At 29.4% G+C, this 16,997-nt stretch overlaps 1 protein-coding gene across 2 annotated transcripts in view; it reads right to left on the reverse strand.

Annotated features, from left to right (window-relative positions):
- Positions 1-6,671: 6,671 nt before the first annotated feature.
- LOC107451140 (Rho guanine nucleotide exchange factor 2) overlaps positions 6,672-16,997 on the reverse strand; it is a 106,201-nt gene continuing 95,875 nt past the window's right edge. For both annotated transcript variants that reach the window (XM_043049517.2, XM_043049516.2), the window contains exons 38-40: positions 16,452-16,585; positions 14,836-15,046; positions 6,672-12,493 (exon numbers count right to left, since the gene is read on the reverse strand). In XM_043049517.2, the coding sequence (XP_042905451.1) occupies positions 12,171-12,493; positions 14,836-15,046; positions 16,452-16,585 (668 nt within the window). In that variant the 3' untranslated portion in view covers positions 6,672-12,170. The remainder of the gene's footprint in view (positions 12,494-14,835; positions 15,047-16,451; positions 16,586-16,997) is intronic.

Raw genomic sequence — 16,997 nt, forward strand, 5'->3', positions numbered from 1 at the left:
ATATTCCAGCATGCATGGGGAGTTTTCTGCGTGTGAAGTCCAGCAAAGAAAGCGAATGGAATTATAAAAAAAAAAGAATAAAGAAATAAAATGACTCGAGAAAGGTTCAAATTTCAAGACCAACTAGCTCCCTCTAATATCAAGGTATAATTTACAATCTCGGACCCTAACTAGGGGTCTATGGTCGAAACAAGGTTGCTGAAGATAATTTTTATAGGCCAATTAGTCACAGTGGGCCCCTAAAGGTATACTGCGAAGATGAGAGGAGAGAGCTTTTGAAGCTATACTGTGGTAGGCTTCACGTATCACCGTGGAATGGAAGGTAGGCCACCAGTCAAACAAGTTCGCTGCGGGAGGGAGGGGTCCTGGGTTCGAAACCCAGGGACGGTGAAGATTTCAAAAATTTTTCTTTTTTTTTGTTTATTTTAAATTATATTATTTTTTTTATGTGTTTTTCGATATTCTGGAGGATCCCGCATGTAGGAAAAAATTTCTTTAATTGGGAAAATGGGAAAAAACTTTGTTTATTTGTTCTTTTTCCACTCCTTTTGCAACATTTTGGATATTCTAGCATACGTGGGGTGTTCTATGTTTGTGAAATCCAGCAAAGAAAGCGTAATGGAATAATAAAAAGAAAGAATAAAACAATGCAATGGCGCGAGTAAGTTTCAAATTTCGAGACCCCCTAGCTCCCTTTAATATCAAGGTATGGGTTTCAAACTCGGACCCTAAGCAGGGATCTATGGTCCAAACATATCTGCCGAAGAAATTTTTTATGGACCTATTAGGGGGGGGGCTCAGTGGGTCCCTAAAGGTATATTGCGAAGATGAGATTGGAGAGCTTTTGAAGCGAAACTGTGGTAGGCTTCACGTATTACCGTGGACTGGATGGTAGGCCACCAGACAAGCAAGTTTCGCAGCTGGAGGTAGGGGAAAAATTTCAGGGTTCAAATCCCGGGGACGAAGAAACGTTCAATGTTTTTTTTTTTTTTTTTTTTTTTTTTTTAAATTTNTTTTTTTTTTTTTTTGTTTATTTATTTTAAATTATTTTATTTTTTAATGTGATTTTCGATATTCTGGAGGGTCCTGCATGTAGGAAATAATTTTTTTTTTATCTGGAAAATGTTAAAATACTGGAAAAATTGAGGAAAATCAGTTTATTTGCTCTTTTTCGACTTCTTTTGTAACATTTTGGGTATTTTAGCATGCATGGGGTGTTTTCTGTGTGTGAAATCCTGCAAAGAAAGCGTAATGGAATAATAAAAAAAAAGAATAAAAAGATGAAATGGCGCGATCGAGTAAGGTACAAATTTCGAGACCCCCTGGCTCCCTTTAATATCAAGGTATAATTTTCAATCTCGGACCCTAAGTAGGGGTCTATGGTCCAAACATATCTGCCAAAGAAAATTTTTATAGACCAATTAGGGGGGTCTCAGTGGGCCCCTAAATGTATATTGCGATGAGGAGAGGAGAGAGCTTTTGAAGCGAAACTGTGGTAGGCTTCATGTATCACTTTGGTCTGGGTGGTAGGATACCAGGCAAGCTAGTTCTCTGATGGAGGGAGGGATCCTGGATTCAAATCCCTGGGATGGACACTTCTTCAAAAAAATGTCTTTTCTTTTTCTTTTGTTTATTTTAGATTATATTATTTTTTTAATGTCTTTTTCGATATTCTGGAGGGTCCTGCATTGAGGAAATATTTTTTTTTTATTTTGAAAATATGATAAAACTGGAAAAATCCAGGAAAATCAGTTTATTTGCTCTTTTTCGACTCCTTTTGCAACATGCTGGCTATTCTAGCATACGTGAGGTGTTCTATGTGTAAAAGGGAGTTAGGCGGTCTTGAAATTTGAACCTTTTTACCACTTGTAGTTTTTTCCTGCCATTTTATTTTATTTAATTTTTTTTTCCATTTTGCGCTCTTTCAGATAGAAAGACACTTGATTTTAATCATAGAACACCTTTGGCATATTAAACTATCGTCAAAATATTGTAAATGGAGTTTAAAAAAATAATTTAATGTAAATAAACTAATTTTTTCGGGATTTTTCCAATTTTTAAGCATTATTTGAAATTGCCCGAATAAAAAAATAATTTTATATATGTAGGATCCTTTAATATATCGAAAAATACATTAAATAAATAATATAATGTTAGAAAAACAAAAGATAAAAAATAAGAATTTTTAAAAATTGACCATAGCTCGGTTTCGAGCTTATGCCCCCTCGCTTAAGGCGTAGGTCACTAGCACACGGTCTTAGCCGTTAGACCACGCTTATACTGGGATCGTGCTACTACACAGCTTCAAGTTCCCTCTCCCGGTTAGCTAAACAAAAGACTTAAGGATCCTTAACGACCCCCCTAATTAGTCAATCAGAATTTTCCTTTTTAGGGTGGTTCGGCTCATAGAGGCCAACTTTCGGTCCGAGTTTGAAAATGTTAGCTTAATATTAAATCTCAGCTAATCTCAATCAAATATAGCTAATCTCAAATCACATTCCAAATACAATTGAACACAAACTTTGCCTTTTGAGAATTACAAATTTTATTCTTTGACTTATCAGACTTTTGAAATTTCCCAAAGCTTTGACTTTTGAATACTTTTTTTTTTACTTTTCAGACCTCTGAAAAACTTATTATTTCTCTTTTTCACATTTTAGATAAGTTTCAAAATTTTTCATCATTCATCACTGAATTGATTTCTTATGCCATTCTTTGATACAATCTTTGATATTCCCAACGCATTGTTCCTCCAATACCTAATGCTCTTTTATTGTGTAAACTTCTCATTTGTTTTTTTTCCACATTTACATTGTACTTTATATTTTGTAAGCCATTTATACTTGTTGTTGATGTAATTATTTGTGTTTTATGTATGTTTTGTATGTAGAATGTATGCTGAATAGGCTGGGTCGAGAAACTTAATATTAAAGGGAGTTATGCGGTCTTAAAATTTGAACCTTTTTCTGCTCTTTTATTTTATTGTATTTTTTTTTTTTTTTTTTATTTCATTATGCGTTCTTTCACCAAGAAAGACACTTGATTTTAAACATAGAAAGCCCTTCGCAGGCTAAACTATCGTGAAAATATTATAAAACGAGTTTTAAAAAAATAATATAATATAAACAAACTAACTTTAAGGAATTTTTCCAGTTTTTAAGCATTATTTGAAATTTCCCGAATAAAAGAAAATTATTTTTTATATATAGGATCCTTTAATACATCGAAAAACACATTAAATAAATAATATAATGCAAAATAAACAAAAGAAAAAAAATAAAAAATTTTGAAAATTGGTCACAGCCTTGATCGAACCCGCACCCCCTCGCTCCAGGCGTAAGTAACTAGCACATGGTCGTAGCCGTTGGACCACGCTTATACTGGGATTGTGCTACGACATAGCTTCAAGTACCCTCTCCCGGTTAGCTACACAAAAACTTAAGAAGCTATTGCGCCCTCCTAATTGATTTATAAAACTTTCCGTTGGTAGGGTGGTTCGGCTCATAGAGACCTACTTTCGGTTCGAGTTTGAAAATTATAGCTTAATATTAAGAGGAATTAGGCGGTCTTGAAATTTGTACCTTTTTCCTACCATTTTACTCCATTATTTTTCGTTACAATATTTTGACGATAGTTTAACATGCCAAAGGTGTTCTATGATTAAAATCAAGTGTCTTTCTTTCTGAAAGAACGCATAATGGAATAAAAAATAAAATATAATAAAATGGCAGGAAAAATGTTCAAATTTCAAGACCGTCTAACTTTCTTTAATTTTAAGATATAATTTTCAACCTCGAACCGAAAGTAGGCCTATATGAGCCGAGCCACCCTACCAAAGGAAAGTTTTATAGATCAATTAGGGGGCCGCAATAGCTTCTTAAATTTCTTGTTTAGCTAACCGGGAGAGGGTACTTAAAACTAAGTCGTAGCACAATCCCAGTATAAGCGTGGTCCAACGGCTAAGACCATGTGCTAGTAAGTTACGCCTGGAGCGAGGGGTCACAGGTTCGAACCCCGACTGTGACCAATTTTTTTTTCTTTTGTTAATTTTACATTATATTAATTATTTAATGTGTTTTTCAATATATTAAAGGATCCTATATGTAAAAAAAAAATTTTATTCGGAAAATTTGAAATAATGCTTAGAAACTGGAAAAATCCCGGAAAATGAGTTTATTTATATTATATTATTTTTTAAACTTCTTTTATAATATTTTCACGATAGTTTAGCATGCGAAATGTGTTCTATGTTTAAAATCAAGTGTCTTTCTTTGTGAAAGAATGCATAGTGGAATAAAAAATAAAATAAATTAAAATGGCGGGAAAAGTGTTCAAATTTTAAGACCGCCTAACTCCCTTTAATATTAAGCTATAACTTTCAAACTCGGACCCGAAGCTGGCCTCTATGAGCCGAACGACCCTACCGAGGGAAATTTTTATAGACTAATTAGGGTGGCCACAAAGGCCCATTAAGAAATGCACCTCCAAAGCATTATATTTTGAAGATATACCCCTCCTCCGGACAGCACTTATCTAAATTGAATGAATGAATGTTTAAACAGAAAGGGAGCAGATTTGAAGAATAGGTGATGTCGATGATTTGCATGACACGTGTTTTAAAATTAGACCAGAAGCATGAGAGAAATTATAGCGTTTTTATTTTGTGATTTTTACTTTATTTATTTTTGTTAAAAATCATATAAATATTCTTCTTAAATTGTTAGTAGAAATTTTAGTTGGGAGAAAAACAAAATTTCTTCAGATCTTCTCAAGCATTTTAATTTCCTCAGATTGTTACACTTAAATTAAAAATTATTAATAAAAAAGATCTAATATATTTTATTGTATAAAAACACTTATTGTTGACAAATTAACTCGACATTGCCGATGTCGAATGTTGCAATCGAATAGTTATATTTCATTTCAAAATAAAATTTATTGGTGTTTGTTGCGAATTGCCATTTTAAATGATAAAATAATAGTTTGTGATATAATATAGTTTCTGCGCAAATTGTCTTTCAACAAATCAATAACACAATTGGTCCACAGGTTTTGTTTTCTATTCTATAGGATAAAATTTTCCTTTTGCAGAGGTTCCATCGTATCTTCAGTCATAAAATTGTTTTTTTAATTCTTATTTAATTATTGGCTTACTATAAAAACTCATTAACTGTTCTTAGCCAAGGTTGATGGTTAGCAGTAGTGTGAAAAGTTTAAATCTTAATGCTGCCTTAGAATTTCAAATATTGATTTTGTGTTTACTATTTTAATTGAATATGTTGAGTTCACATAAAATTTAAATTAAAGTATAACTTATTAAAAAACATATTTATAACTATTAACCGTTTAATAAATATAAAACGGAGACTAAATATTATTATCATGAAATATGCATAAAGATAATATTATATGATAACTTTTTAATGTAATAAAAGACTTATATATATAATCTTTATAAAACAGAATTTTAAAAAAAAATACTGCAAAATGAGACATAAATAAATAACTTACATGTAAGCATTTTCTTTAAATTATTTAATGCTGCCTTTTGAGAGGTTCAGACAATTTGAATTTGGACAATTTGAATTTGGACAATTCGAATAAAATATGGTTTTTTTCTAAATTCTAAATATCAATAAGGAACAAATGTTTTGTTAATACTAAATTATCTTTACTAAAAGCATTATAAACCATAATGCTTAATGCCAAATACTTAATATATTCCATTTTTAAAAAAAGAAAGAATGAGAAAGAAACAAAATGCGAGGGAATCAATGGCAATGAAAAGGCAGACCAACTTGCCAAGAAAGGGACACTCGAACCACAATGTAATATACCGATTCCACCAGAATCCCTTAAAAAACAATTTTCCGAGAAACTTATGACCGACCTAAAGCGCAACCAAGCAGTAAAATCCACCAGAAAACCCTAGGAGGCTAACATCCAAAACAGTTGGAAGAAATTTTGTTACAGTCCTCGTAAGAAGGCTGCGGCAAACTTCAGACTCTCAACAGGCCATGACTGCTTGGCAGAGCACCTAAACAGAATAGGTATCCTTCCATCTAGTGAGTGTCAAATCTGCAATTCGGGAACCATGAACTCAGACCACTTGCTTGTATGCCCTTTACTGGACAAACAATCTCAAGAGCGGGGTGATCTCTCTAAACTTTACTGGGATGCCAGAGATCACATGAACTTTCGGTAAAGACTACTCCTCATTCTTCACTGTATATATATATTTTTTTCTTACTTTAATTTTATCTTTGTGTTCTTTTTGTATTAATATGCATTTGTCATGTGTTTTCTTTGTTTGCTAATGTCATTCTGTTCCTTTTTACTCCTTGCATATGTCCACTTAAAGCTGAACGTTGTATATGGATTAATATTTCCAATAAAACCATAGTTAACAACAGATTATATTAGTGCAGAGTTGAGCTGACTGGTATATTTATAAAACAACAGATGGGCATATCGAACATTTGTGAGAAGCGCATTTATAACTTGCTTATGTTACCTCTGCCAATACATATATTTAGTGAATGTATTTATTAAATTTTGCATAGTGCAGCAATGAAATTGAGCATTTATTTTAACATACCTGTATGGGGAAATTAAATAATACAATACCAATATCTGAAAAGCAAAATGTCAAATAACTGCAAGAAACAAAGTACTGGAAAATTTTTCTTTTATTTCAATACTCGGTTCAGAAAAATTATAAGCTGCTTCTTTATTATTTTACAATAATTTTCTTATCAAATATTAGCATCTATTACATACATTAAAGGGCCAGTTTTAAGTCCCAACTGAGAAAATGAAAATGATGAATGATTAAAAGAATAGAAATCACCGGTAGAAAAAATTAGATTGTCTTAATAAGGAACAGTTAAGTAGCACTACTATTTATTTAATAGAAACACATAAACATATTTTAATGAGTCAAATATTTCTTTTAATAGTTTTTATATAGCTATGTTTAGAAAAATAAAGTTTAACACTAGTCATAATCTAAAAAACATACATACACTATATATACATACATATGAACGAGCAATGTTTCTCGTTTTAGGGGTTGCTCAATTTAAAAATATTCAAAATCACCAAAAAAATTTCAAAAACCTGTTCATTTGAGAAGAGATAAATAAAATTTTAAACTATAAAGTAAACTAGTGTTTGAAATTAATATAACCTCTTCATGAAATACTCTTAGTCTATTAGTCATCTAAAAAATAAAAATATTTTTAAAAATAAGTGAAAGTGAAAAAAATTTTCTTTTAGCAAATTTTTTTTTATTGAACCTTTAAGTACCCATAATTTATGTGATTACCTCTAAATATGATTACTTTTAAACAATTTTGTTAGCAATTATAATTTAGTATTAGTTGAAATCATGATTGCTGCTGGCAGTTAAAGAGCTTAACGAATAGAGGTGCTTAAAATATTAACATTTTATTTAACTATACAATATTGATTTATTTTATCAAGTCATTAAATTCTCGATAGATGAAGGAGATAAGAGATAGAGTTTTATCTGAGTGGAAGAAGGTTCCAAGTCAATTTGGCAATAAACAGCCAATAAGTATCCTCAAAAAGCCTTTGTTTTGGCAGTCGAAATGGTTTACAAAAGTGTTAAGAGATTTTAAGCTTATAGACAAGAAATAAACTTTCAATAAAAGTCACTTAAAACAATTTACTCAGCTCTTCAATTATGACAATCAGTAACATTTTTCATAAATCTAGTCAATATGTTTTCTAATATAGAAACTATAAATACATAGAAACATAGGTACTTAAAGGTTATGTAAGTAGAATTCTAAATTAAACAATTCAAAATGAGGGCTCAGAATTAACTACTTTTATTTTTTAATTCAAATTTAAAAATGGAAACATCAAAAGATAAACCTTGTTAATACAACAGTTATTAAATTTACATAAACCATAGAAAATCAATGTTAACTACAATATTAAAACTCTCTAAAAGGTTTATGTGACATTTTTTACAGATAATAAACATGAAATTACATAAAAGAGATTCCATCTAAATTTTAATAAAGTAAAAGCAAACTCTACTTTCTTAACAAATTTTATGAGAAATATTTAAGTTATCTTTCAAACCTAATTTACAACAAAACCAAATTTTATTACCTTTCCATTCTTTCTATTATACTTATTGCAGACACACAAAACTATGATTGTTGCTGCAATTTAAAAGCAAAAAAAAAGTATTTTCCTCAAACGTTAAAGTTTATAACTGAAAATTAAAATATCAGGATTTAAAAAAAAAAAAAAAATCAACGAAATGTAGAAGACAACGATTAGGCTTTGCTGCATCACAATTTAAAAACCAGAGAATATGTTAGTACATTATGTTTTATTTGAATTCAAAAATATTTTACAAGGGTTACTCTTTACTCTTGCTTTATCACAATTATAAGCCGAAAAATATCTTAGAACATGAATACAATTTAAAACTCAAAAGTATATCTTATTTAATTTCAAGAACATAAATTGTAAAGCAAACCAATTATAGAATTCTTACTTAAAAATTAATTTTAAAACATTTTTAATTAACATTATAATAATAATTATCCCATACTACAATATTAATGGGAAAACAGTCTATTTCCACCTTTGTTATTATTTCAAGCTCTTTTCAAAACTTTGGAGAATTTTAGTAGCAAATGGATGGAGATGGTGGAGGTAAATTAATATGAAGCAAAAAAAAAAAACATAAGTAATTTTAAAAATATTTATTGCTCAGCGAATAACTATTTTGACACTTCTACAGCATATTTAAAAATATTTATCTTAAAACTAAATATCAGTAGTGTTGCTCAAGGGACTAAAAGAATTAACGCTAGTGAAACCAGAACTAGCTCGATGTGCGTCGATCTATTTACAATAATGATATGTAATAATAATCTATACCAGTATAGAGAGTATGAATAATAATAAGTTTTACTGCTAATATAGAACTTTTTTAAAAAAAAAGTAATACTTGATATAATATGCATTATAATTTAAAAATATTCAAATTATATTCGACTTGTGCACAACTTAAAGGAAATTTTAGCAATTGATAGTTTTAAAATATAAGTAGACATATTTACATAAAAATATTAATTAACTACAGTTAAAAATAGCAAAAATATGTCTAAATTTTATACTTCATAAGGGCACAGATTATCAATTAGAAAAGTAACGGCAGCAATATATATATAAATATTACATAGAGAGATTTATTTGTATCTACAAAATACTCTTGTAATCCATTCCAATGGATTCAAATTAAATCTCGGTTTTTAAGATGTCTAAAAATAAACATCTAATATCTATAGGATATATATATATATATATAAGTTTCATAATTACTAAAGGCCTTTAACACTGCCAAGAGCACCATAATGTTCAATTTAATTTTTACAACCTGGCAGTAACCAGATAGATGATATCCTAAGATATCCAAATAACTGAGTGATAGCCCAGCCTCAACTGTTCTACAGAGGTGAGGAAAAAATATTTCACTAAGTATATAAAATCCTGTGAAATCCATACATTTAGCAATAGTCAACAATTATAGGTTGAGTCAGTAATAAATAACTTCATTGAAAGTTTGTCAAAGGAAATATAGACAGTAAAAAATCTAAAGGGTTTGCAGGATTAAAATTTGTACAAAGGATATTTTCCTCTAAATAAACATTAAAGAGAAAAAAAAAAAAGAAAAAAAAACTTAGATTTTTGATTTTAAAAATATGAGGGGTAGCAAAAATCTATAGATGGTTGACCAAGTAAAGCTAAGCACGGGGGTTAAATTCGCTGTAAGATTTCCGGATTATTACTTCCAATTGATTTTTACGCCAAAACTTAAAAAAGAGCACCGTCAAATATTATTATACAATAGTGTTTATAATATAACGCATTCCTTAAATTTCAACAGAAGAAACAATAAATGAATTCGGAATACTTCGCAAGCATGCTATGACGCAACCCGAAAAATATCAAACGGTGTTATTTTACACAAATACAGCCAAATAAGGGATAACTTTTCAACACACGGCAAACCACACACTTTATTTATGTTTCGATATTAATTTTCTGAAATTTATTTCAGGCTCACAGCCAGTTAGAATTTGTAAAGTACGGGAAACTCTTATAAATGGTAAAATTACGCGCAAATTACAATCTTCCTAGAATATTAAGCCTGTTCATACATCGCCTCGTAAGCATAACATAAGCGGAGGGATACACTGGAAGTTTTCTAAATTTCTTCCGGTTTAAGGAGGCTTGTTATTGTTTACATTCAGTCAACCATCCATACAGTAAGGGCCAAATAATATTGCCAGAAAAGAAGTTGAAAGTTTAATAGCAAGGCCTATTGAGACCATGTATTACAAATTGTGGCTATTCCCCATACTAAACTCATTCCCCAACTAATAAAAAAGAATAACGTTATTCAGAGAAAGAACATTTCTGTGTCTAATTTTATAAAATATCGTCTCCACTAATCGGTTATATTCTTTAATGTTATCTCTTCAAAATGGCATCTAATGTAAAAATCTCATCATTCGATGAAAAGCTTTTAAGGTGTTGTTTTATATTTTGCACTTTGAGCCTGAGTGTGTAAATTAAGATAAACCAAAAATGAATTTTCATCTTAAAATATGAAATGAATGTTCTTCTGTTAGAAAACACATTTAATTTAAGTAGACATGTTGCAAATTTTATTGCAGAGGAAACTGAAAGCGATAAAACATGTTTATTAAACTTGTATTTTAAACGACTTAAAGAATAAATTATACATCAAAAAATTTATAGTTTTTTTAAAATTTCTTATAATTACATTTTTGTTAAAAATAAAATATGCTTATGTTTTCCAAAAAAAAAAAAATAATAATAATTCCTTTAGTTTACATAAACCTTCCATAAACAAAAACACACAACCAAGGCAACAAAATTCTAAATAATTATTTCTTATTTATTTTTTAAGATGAAAAATAATTATTAAACATTAACCATTTCAAATGCAAATATTAATAAAATTTACAGTAGCACAAAAGAAAATAACTAAAATAATAAAGTGTGTTAACTAGTTTTAACAGGTATTAATGATCTTCAATAAAGATAAGTTTAACTGAATGATGTGATCAGATTATATATTACATATACATTATCTTTACACCACTGTTGCTCAAAACTAAATGCAGTTTTATTATTGTTTTAAATAAATAGAAATAATTTGCAGTGAACTAAAACATTAAAGTGATAAATCTCACACATACAGAAAACAATTACGCTCGACTATCAAATTCTGTTTGTTTTATAAAAGTAACTAATAACAAATATTAACATTAAATTATGTCCCACTCAGCACTTTTTTTTTGTGATGTTAAATTATTTATCATTGACTGCTTCCTAATTTTAGTTTCCCCAACTTGTATAATAACCCACAAATAATATTTAAGTATTTATTAAAAAGTTTCCTTTTAGAGAAAAAAAATCATACTTGATATTGAAAATAGAATTATATCATTAAAGTGACAAAAACTGAAATACATAAATAAAACAAAAAATAATTACATTAGGGCATAATTTCTAATTTTATATCCTATGAGGGTAGCAGAAAAAGAATAAGATATTTGAAAGAAAAATAAAAACCACTAAAAATAAAGAAATATCACAATATTAGATAGCACAATTAATCTGATATTCAGATTTTGATAAGAAATTTCGATAGCGAAACACTAAACATAAATTATTCCACAGTTCTGCGATAAATTTGCAAATAAAAATAAATAAATGCTGATTTCACAAGATTTTATTAAAATTTCAAATATAATTAGTTAATTATTTTCTCACCCGTGTAAACATAACTTGCTTTTTTTGTACAATAAATAAAAAATATACAACACAAAACACACACTTTTACATACATTTTTCAGAATTTTGTTACTTCCTTTATAGGGAAATGAAAAAAAAAAAAAAAAAACTAAGACAATCACAATTAATATATATTTCTGCACAACTCTCATATACAAGGGTAGGAAGGGGGATAAAAGGAGTCCAATATACATATGTTTACAAATAGCTCATATCTGCAAAATAACTAGGCATAGGTTAAGCTTAAGACACTATTATGCAGAGCTGAGGTTCTTTTCTTCTTAAATATACAATCAGAGGTACACAGGATCTACTTTGTGTTGCTCATCAAATGTCCTGCAGTAAGAGTCTAGCACCTCTTCCGTGTTTTCTACTGTATCTTTTTCTGTCTTCTGATCCGAAGTGCACGGCACTTCACCAGAATCTATGTTTCGCACATCACAGTTTGAAGATAGCGGATCACAAGTCCTATCGACAGATTCATTGAGTCTATTACAACTTTTGGGTTGAAGAGCACTTTCATTAATTGGACTAGAGAATTGTGGGCTTTTGGGGACATCTTCGTAAATTGGGCTTTGAATATCTGAATCAACAGATTCTTCAGTCTTCTCTAATACTAAAAGGAAGAAGGAAGAAAAAAAAAATAAATAGAAATACACGAAAACTTCACAGTCATAATTTGCCAAAAATAGAGTATTTTACAGATATCGGATTTTTTTTAAAAAAAGAGGAAAATAAGCATGTGGTTTAAAAAACATTAAATACAATAAATACATCAAAATTTTTTATTTGTTGTGATTAACAAATATTTTGTTTAGGCGCTGCTATATGGGAGAAGAATTACTACATTTAATGCTATACAATAATGCTTTATAGCAATTTTTTTTGACTTTATTTCAGATACAAACAGTATCATGAGCAGAACTGCTCAATTTATTGAAGATTCTAACAAGTTAGAAAAATCCAATGATATCTGCACAACATAACACATCCAATGATGAAGAAAAAATAATTGCCAAAGAAGAATTAAATCCTAGGCCTGCAAACAAAATAAAAAAAAGAAAACACTCAACTATTAAGAAGATCAAGTATAATCAACAAAGGAAAACTGCATGAATGTTTGGTATATTTTGCAAATGATATGAGTATAATACTAAGTTCATCACTACCTGTTGCTATAGTTATAGTTCTAACTAAATTGGATTATCTAAACAATATTGTATTTAAAGATGAGATGTCAAAATTTCCATTTAGAAAAAATACTAGGACATTTGGCTTTTGTTGAAAATTGAGCTAGACCAAATTTGAGTTATGCAGTCAATATGATACCACAATTTCAAGAGAATATAGATATTAAACACTGCTGCAATATTTTGCTTAGATTATTAGGCTATTTAAATGACACCAAAGATTATAAGTTCAGTTTAAATAAAATTAGTTCTTTTAATTTAAATTATTTCTCAGATGCTGATTTTGCTACAAATAATAGAGATGGCAGAGTCTCAACTAGTGGTATGACAATTTCTATTGATCAGGTACCAATTTCCTGGAAATCAACAAAACGGATATACATGATCTTATTCTCTACGGAGGCTGAATACGTATCAATGGCAGAAGCTGCAAAACTAACCAATTTGGTTAAAAAATATATTAGATGAAGGCAAAACTTTAAGTTTATTATCACTTAAAATTAAATTGTTTGGCAACAATTAAGCAGCTATAAATTTTGTAAGTTCTTCAGTAGAGAAACATTGGACTAAGCATACAGATGTTGATTTTTTCTCTTTTTTTTTTTGTTGAGAAATTTAGTTTTGGATAATGCAATAGCTAAATAGATAAACACTGAATTTAATAGATCAGATATATTAATTAAACCATTAGTTAAAAAATCACATTTCTTGAAGGGTTTAGGCAGATCTGCCCAAGAGAGTCGAATGTTGAAAACAGTTTGACTAATCAGTCGGATCTTCTCTTGTATTATGCTTTTATAAAATACATATTTTGAGTAATCTTCCAATTCAATGTTTATTATTTTAGCCAAAGGATGGCTCTGTTTAATTATGTTACGTACAACTTTTAACAAGCTTCACTTTTTTTTCACTACTCCTCTATTCTCCATCTTGTTAAGAGCACTAGTTCAGTTATTCATTTAGTTTACTAATTGTTTTTCTTTGAAAATAAACTCATATTTTAAAAGGCACTCTGAACATTAACTAAATATTAATGTTATAATTCTTTGAGTAAGTCAACAGCTATTCATGCTGTAGTGAAGTAATAAAAACAGTGAAGACAAATTAGATGAAAAAGCCAATGAGTAAGACAAAGGGAAACATTAATTGTTTTTTCTACCTTTTATTCACTAAAGTGTGTGTTTTCCCGCACTTTACCCTTGTTTTTTCAGATTGATAAATTCCCTTTTTAGCCCTGTTCATGGGTGCAAGTTGGAAAAAAGGCCAAGACTGAAACTTTTTTGACTGAAATACCTAACATACGCAATACCCCCTCACCATATGCAAACTATCTAAGAAAGCTTTACCATAATACATCAAGCTTAAATACTGTACAAAAAATATTTATTCATCTGACTTTTGATAAAATAACAACAGGACATAAGAAATTAGACCAATAACGTAGAGCTAAAAAAAATTTTTAAGGACAGAAAAAAATAATATTCCGATTTCCGTCTTACTTCCGTCCGCGGACATTTTCGAAAAACAGAAATCTGTCCTGGGGACGGAAGATTTGCACCCATCGCCCTGTTTAACATACACCCTGATTAATCGTCGCTTGCAGTTATCGAATGATATCTGACCTGAAATTAGATTAGATAAGCCCAAGCCTTAAAGCCGTAGCACGTGATTAGACGCAATCATGTGATTAGCTGCAAAAACCCATTTATAATATTGGAAAAAGGTGTAAAACTGGAAAAAAGTAATTATGATTTAAAAGTTGCATTACCTGAAAACAAGTGTGGTACTTCAAAATATTCTCCTGTTCCATCGGATGTTGTTGAAGACACTGATACAAAACTGGAGGGCCTTGAATGAACACTAGATGACTGAGTGAAGCAATGCCTATGACTCTCATGCATCTGATGAATTTGTTCTTGACAAACAGCAAGTTCACTGCGCAGCAGTTTCTTCTCTTCTTCTGCATTATTCACTGCAACCTAATGATATTCACAATCAGTAAAGAAGCAACAAAGACACTAGTCAATAAAAAATCTTTAATGCCTTAAAAAGTTGACATGTTTTGAATCAAAGCCACAAACATATAGTGATGTGACCTTATTAAATATATATATACTAACAAAATTTCTGGTAGTACACAGGCGCTTAAGCATTGATTAATGAAACCTGTGATAAAAATAAAATAATTAAGCTTTTCTTTGTGGACTCTTTCATTATATGAAATAATGCTTTTTAGCACATAATTAAAGTATTTTTACTGGTATGGTAACTGTTTTGCATTCCAAACAACTTTCAATATCTGTTAGGTCATGTTTTGACCATGTATAACTAGATCCCTTTATATTGATTTATTTACACGAAAATCTAATGCAAAGAAAATTTGCAATTTTTTGAAAATAAGTGTTTGGGACTTAATTTTTCAAATGTTTGAAAAGTTATTTCTATCATTTAGGATCCATAATTGGCTTCAATGGTAGAAACATCTGACTCTATTACAAAGTGATTTTCTTTTTATATTACAGTTAAAGTAAATATTATGAAAATAATTAATTGTAATTTAGTTCTCACCAGTAATGCTACTCTAATCAAAGCATTAAAAAATTAACCTAACCATAATTAAAAGAAATTTCATTAATATTATATTGTCTTATAAAATAAGGATTCCAGCTGTTTATTTAATCTGTAACAAAAAATAAAATTTATAATTAAATTTGCAAAACTATAGCATCATCATCAATGACTCAACATCTTAGGGTGGGCCTTGGCCTTCTCAAACAGTTTCTTCCAGGCTTACCTTTTTGTTGCTAGCATTTTCAAGTTTTTATGACCAAAAGGTCTTTTTCTAGGCCATCTATCCATCTCAAATTCGGCCTGTCTCTTTTTTCTGCGCCAACTGGTGCGGCATTGAAAACTCTTTTTGTGGTATAGTCTTCATCCATTTTTAAGTGGCCTGCCCACTTTATTCTTTGTCGTTTAATAAAGTTAATAATGTCAACGTTTCAAACTATAACATCAGCATATTTAAATTAAGTTTTCAGTAATCTAAAGTAAAAGAACATTGAACATTGATGAGAACCATTATGCCACTAATATGAAAAACAATCAAATGAATAGTGAGTAATAATGTCATGTTTTCTGAGAATTTTCACAATGTCATAAAATAGACTGAATTTGATTCAATTTCCAAAATGATTTGTAAAATAAAATGTTATCATGTGGTGGTGTACCTTATCACGAATAAGCAGCTTAATTCCATTACAAACCATGCAATAAAATTTATAATATAGAAAATAAACTAAAAATAGTGAGCATAATTGAAAAAATCCCATTATTGAACTATGTTACAATTATTATCAAAAGAAGAGTGGCAGAGAAAGTTAATACCATTAATTGTGTGAGGCATTGATTTAGACTTGCAGATAAGGACAGCAAAGACTGAATTGAGCTACTTTTCGGCTCTTTCTTGGGACTTGACATTTCCTGATCTTCTTTAGATTTTTCACTCGTGCTTAAGGATTCTGAAATAGAAACTAAGATTAGAGCAAATAACCAAAATTAATAATAAATAATCATATTAATATTTTACAAAAAAATATGAAAGAAATAACTTTATTAAAATTAAGTAGTTTAAGCATTTTATAGTAGTTTAAGTGCTTTAAAATATAGTATTAAGGAACTTATTGTCACATGTTTTCTAAATATGGTTCTACTGAATATAAAGTAGTATGAGAAAAATAGGAAAATCTAGAAAACTAAGAGTAAGTACTAGATTTTAAAGCTTAAAATAAATAAAGCACAGTTTTTCTACTTTTTTCAGTGTATGCAAAATTTCAGCAATAAGTTCTTCACATTAAAGTTCACAAAATTTAGATCACCAGATTTTTTAAAACTTTTTTTTCGATCGCTGTGTTTCGACATCTCTCATAATAT

This window comes from Parasteatoda tepidariorum, chromosome 3 (genome assembly GCF_043381705.1).
Source record: "Parasteatoda tepidariorum isolate YZ-2023 chromosome 3, CAS_Ptep_4.0, whole genome shotgun sequence".
In the NCBI taxonomy this organism is placed as follows: domain Eukaryota; kingdom Metazoa; phylum Arthropoda; class Arachnida; order Araneae; family Theridiidae; genus Parasteatoda; species Parasteatoda tepidariorum.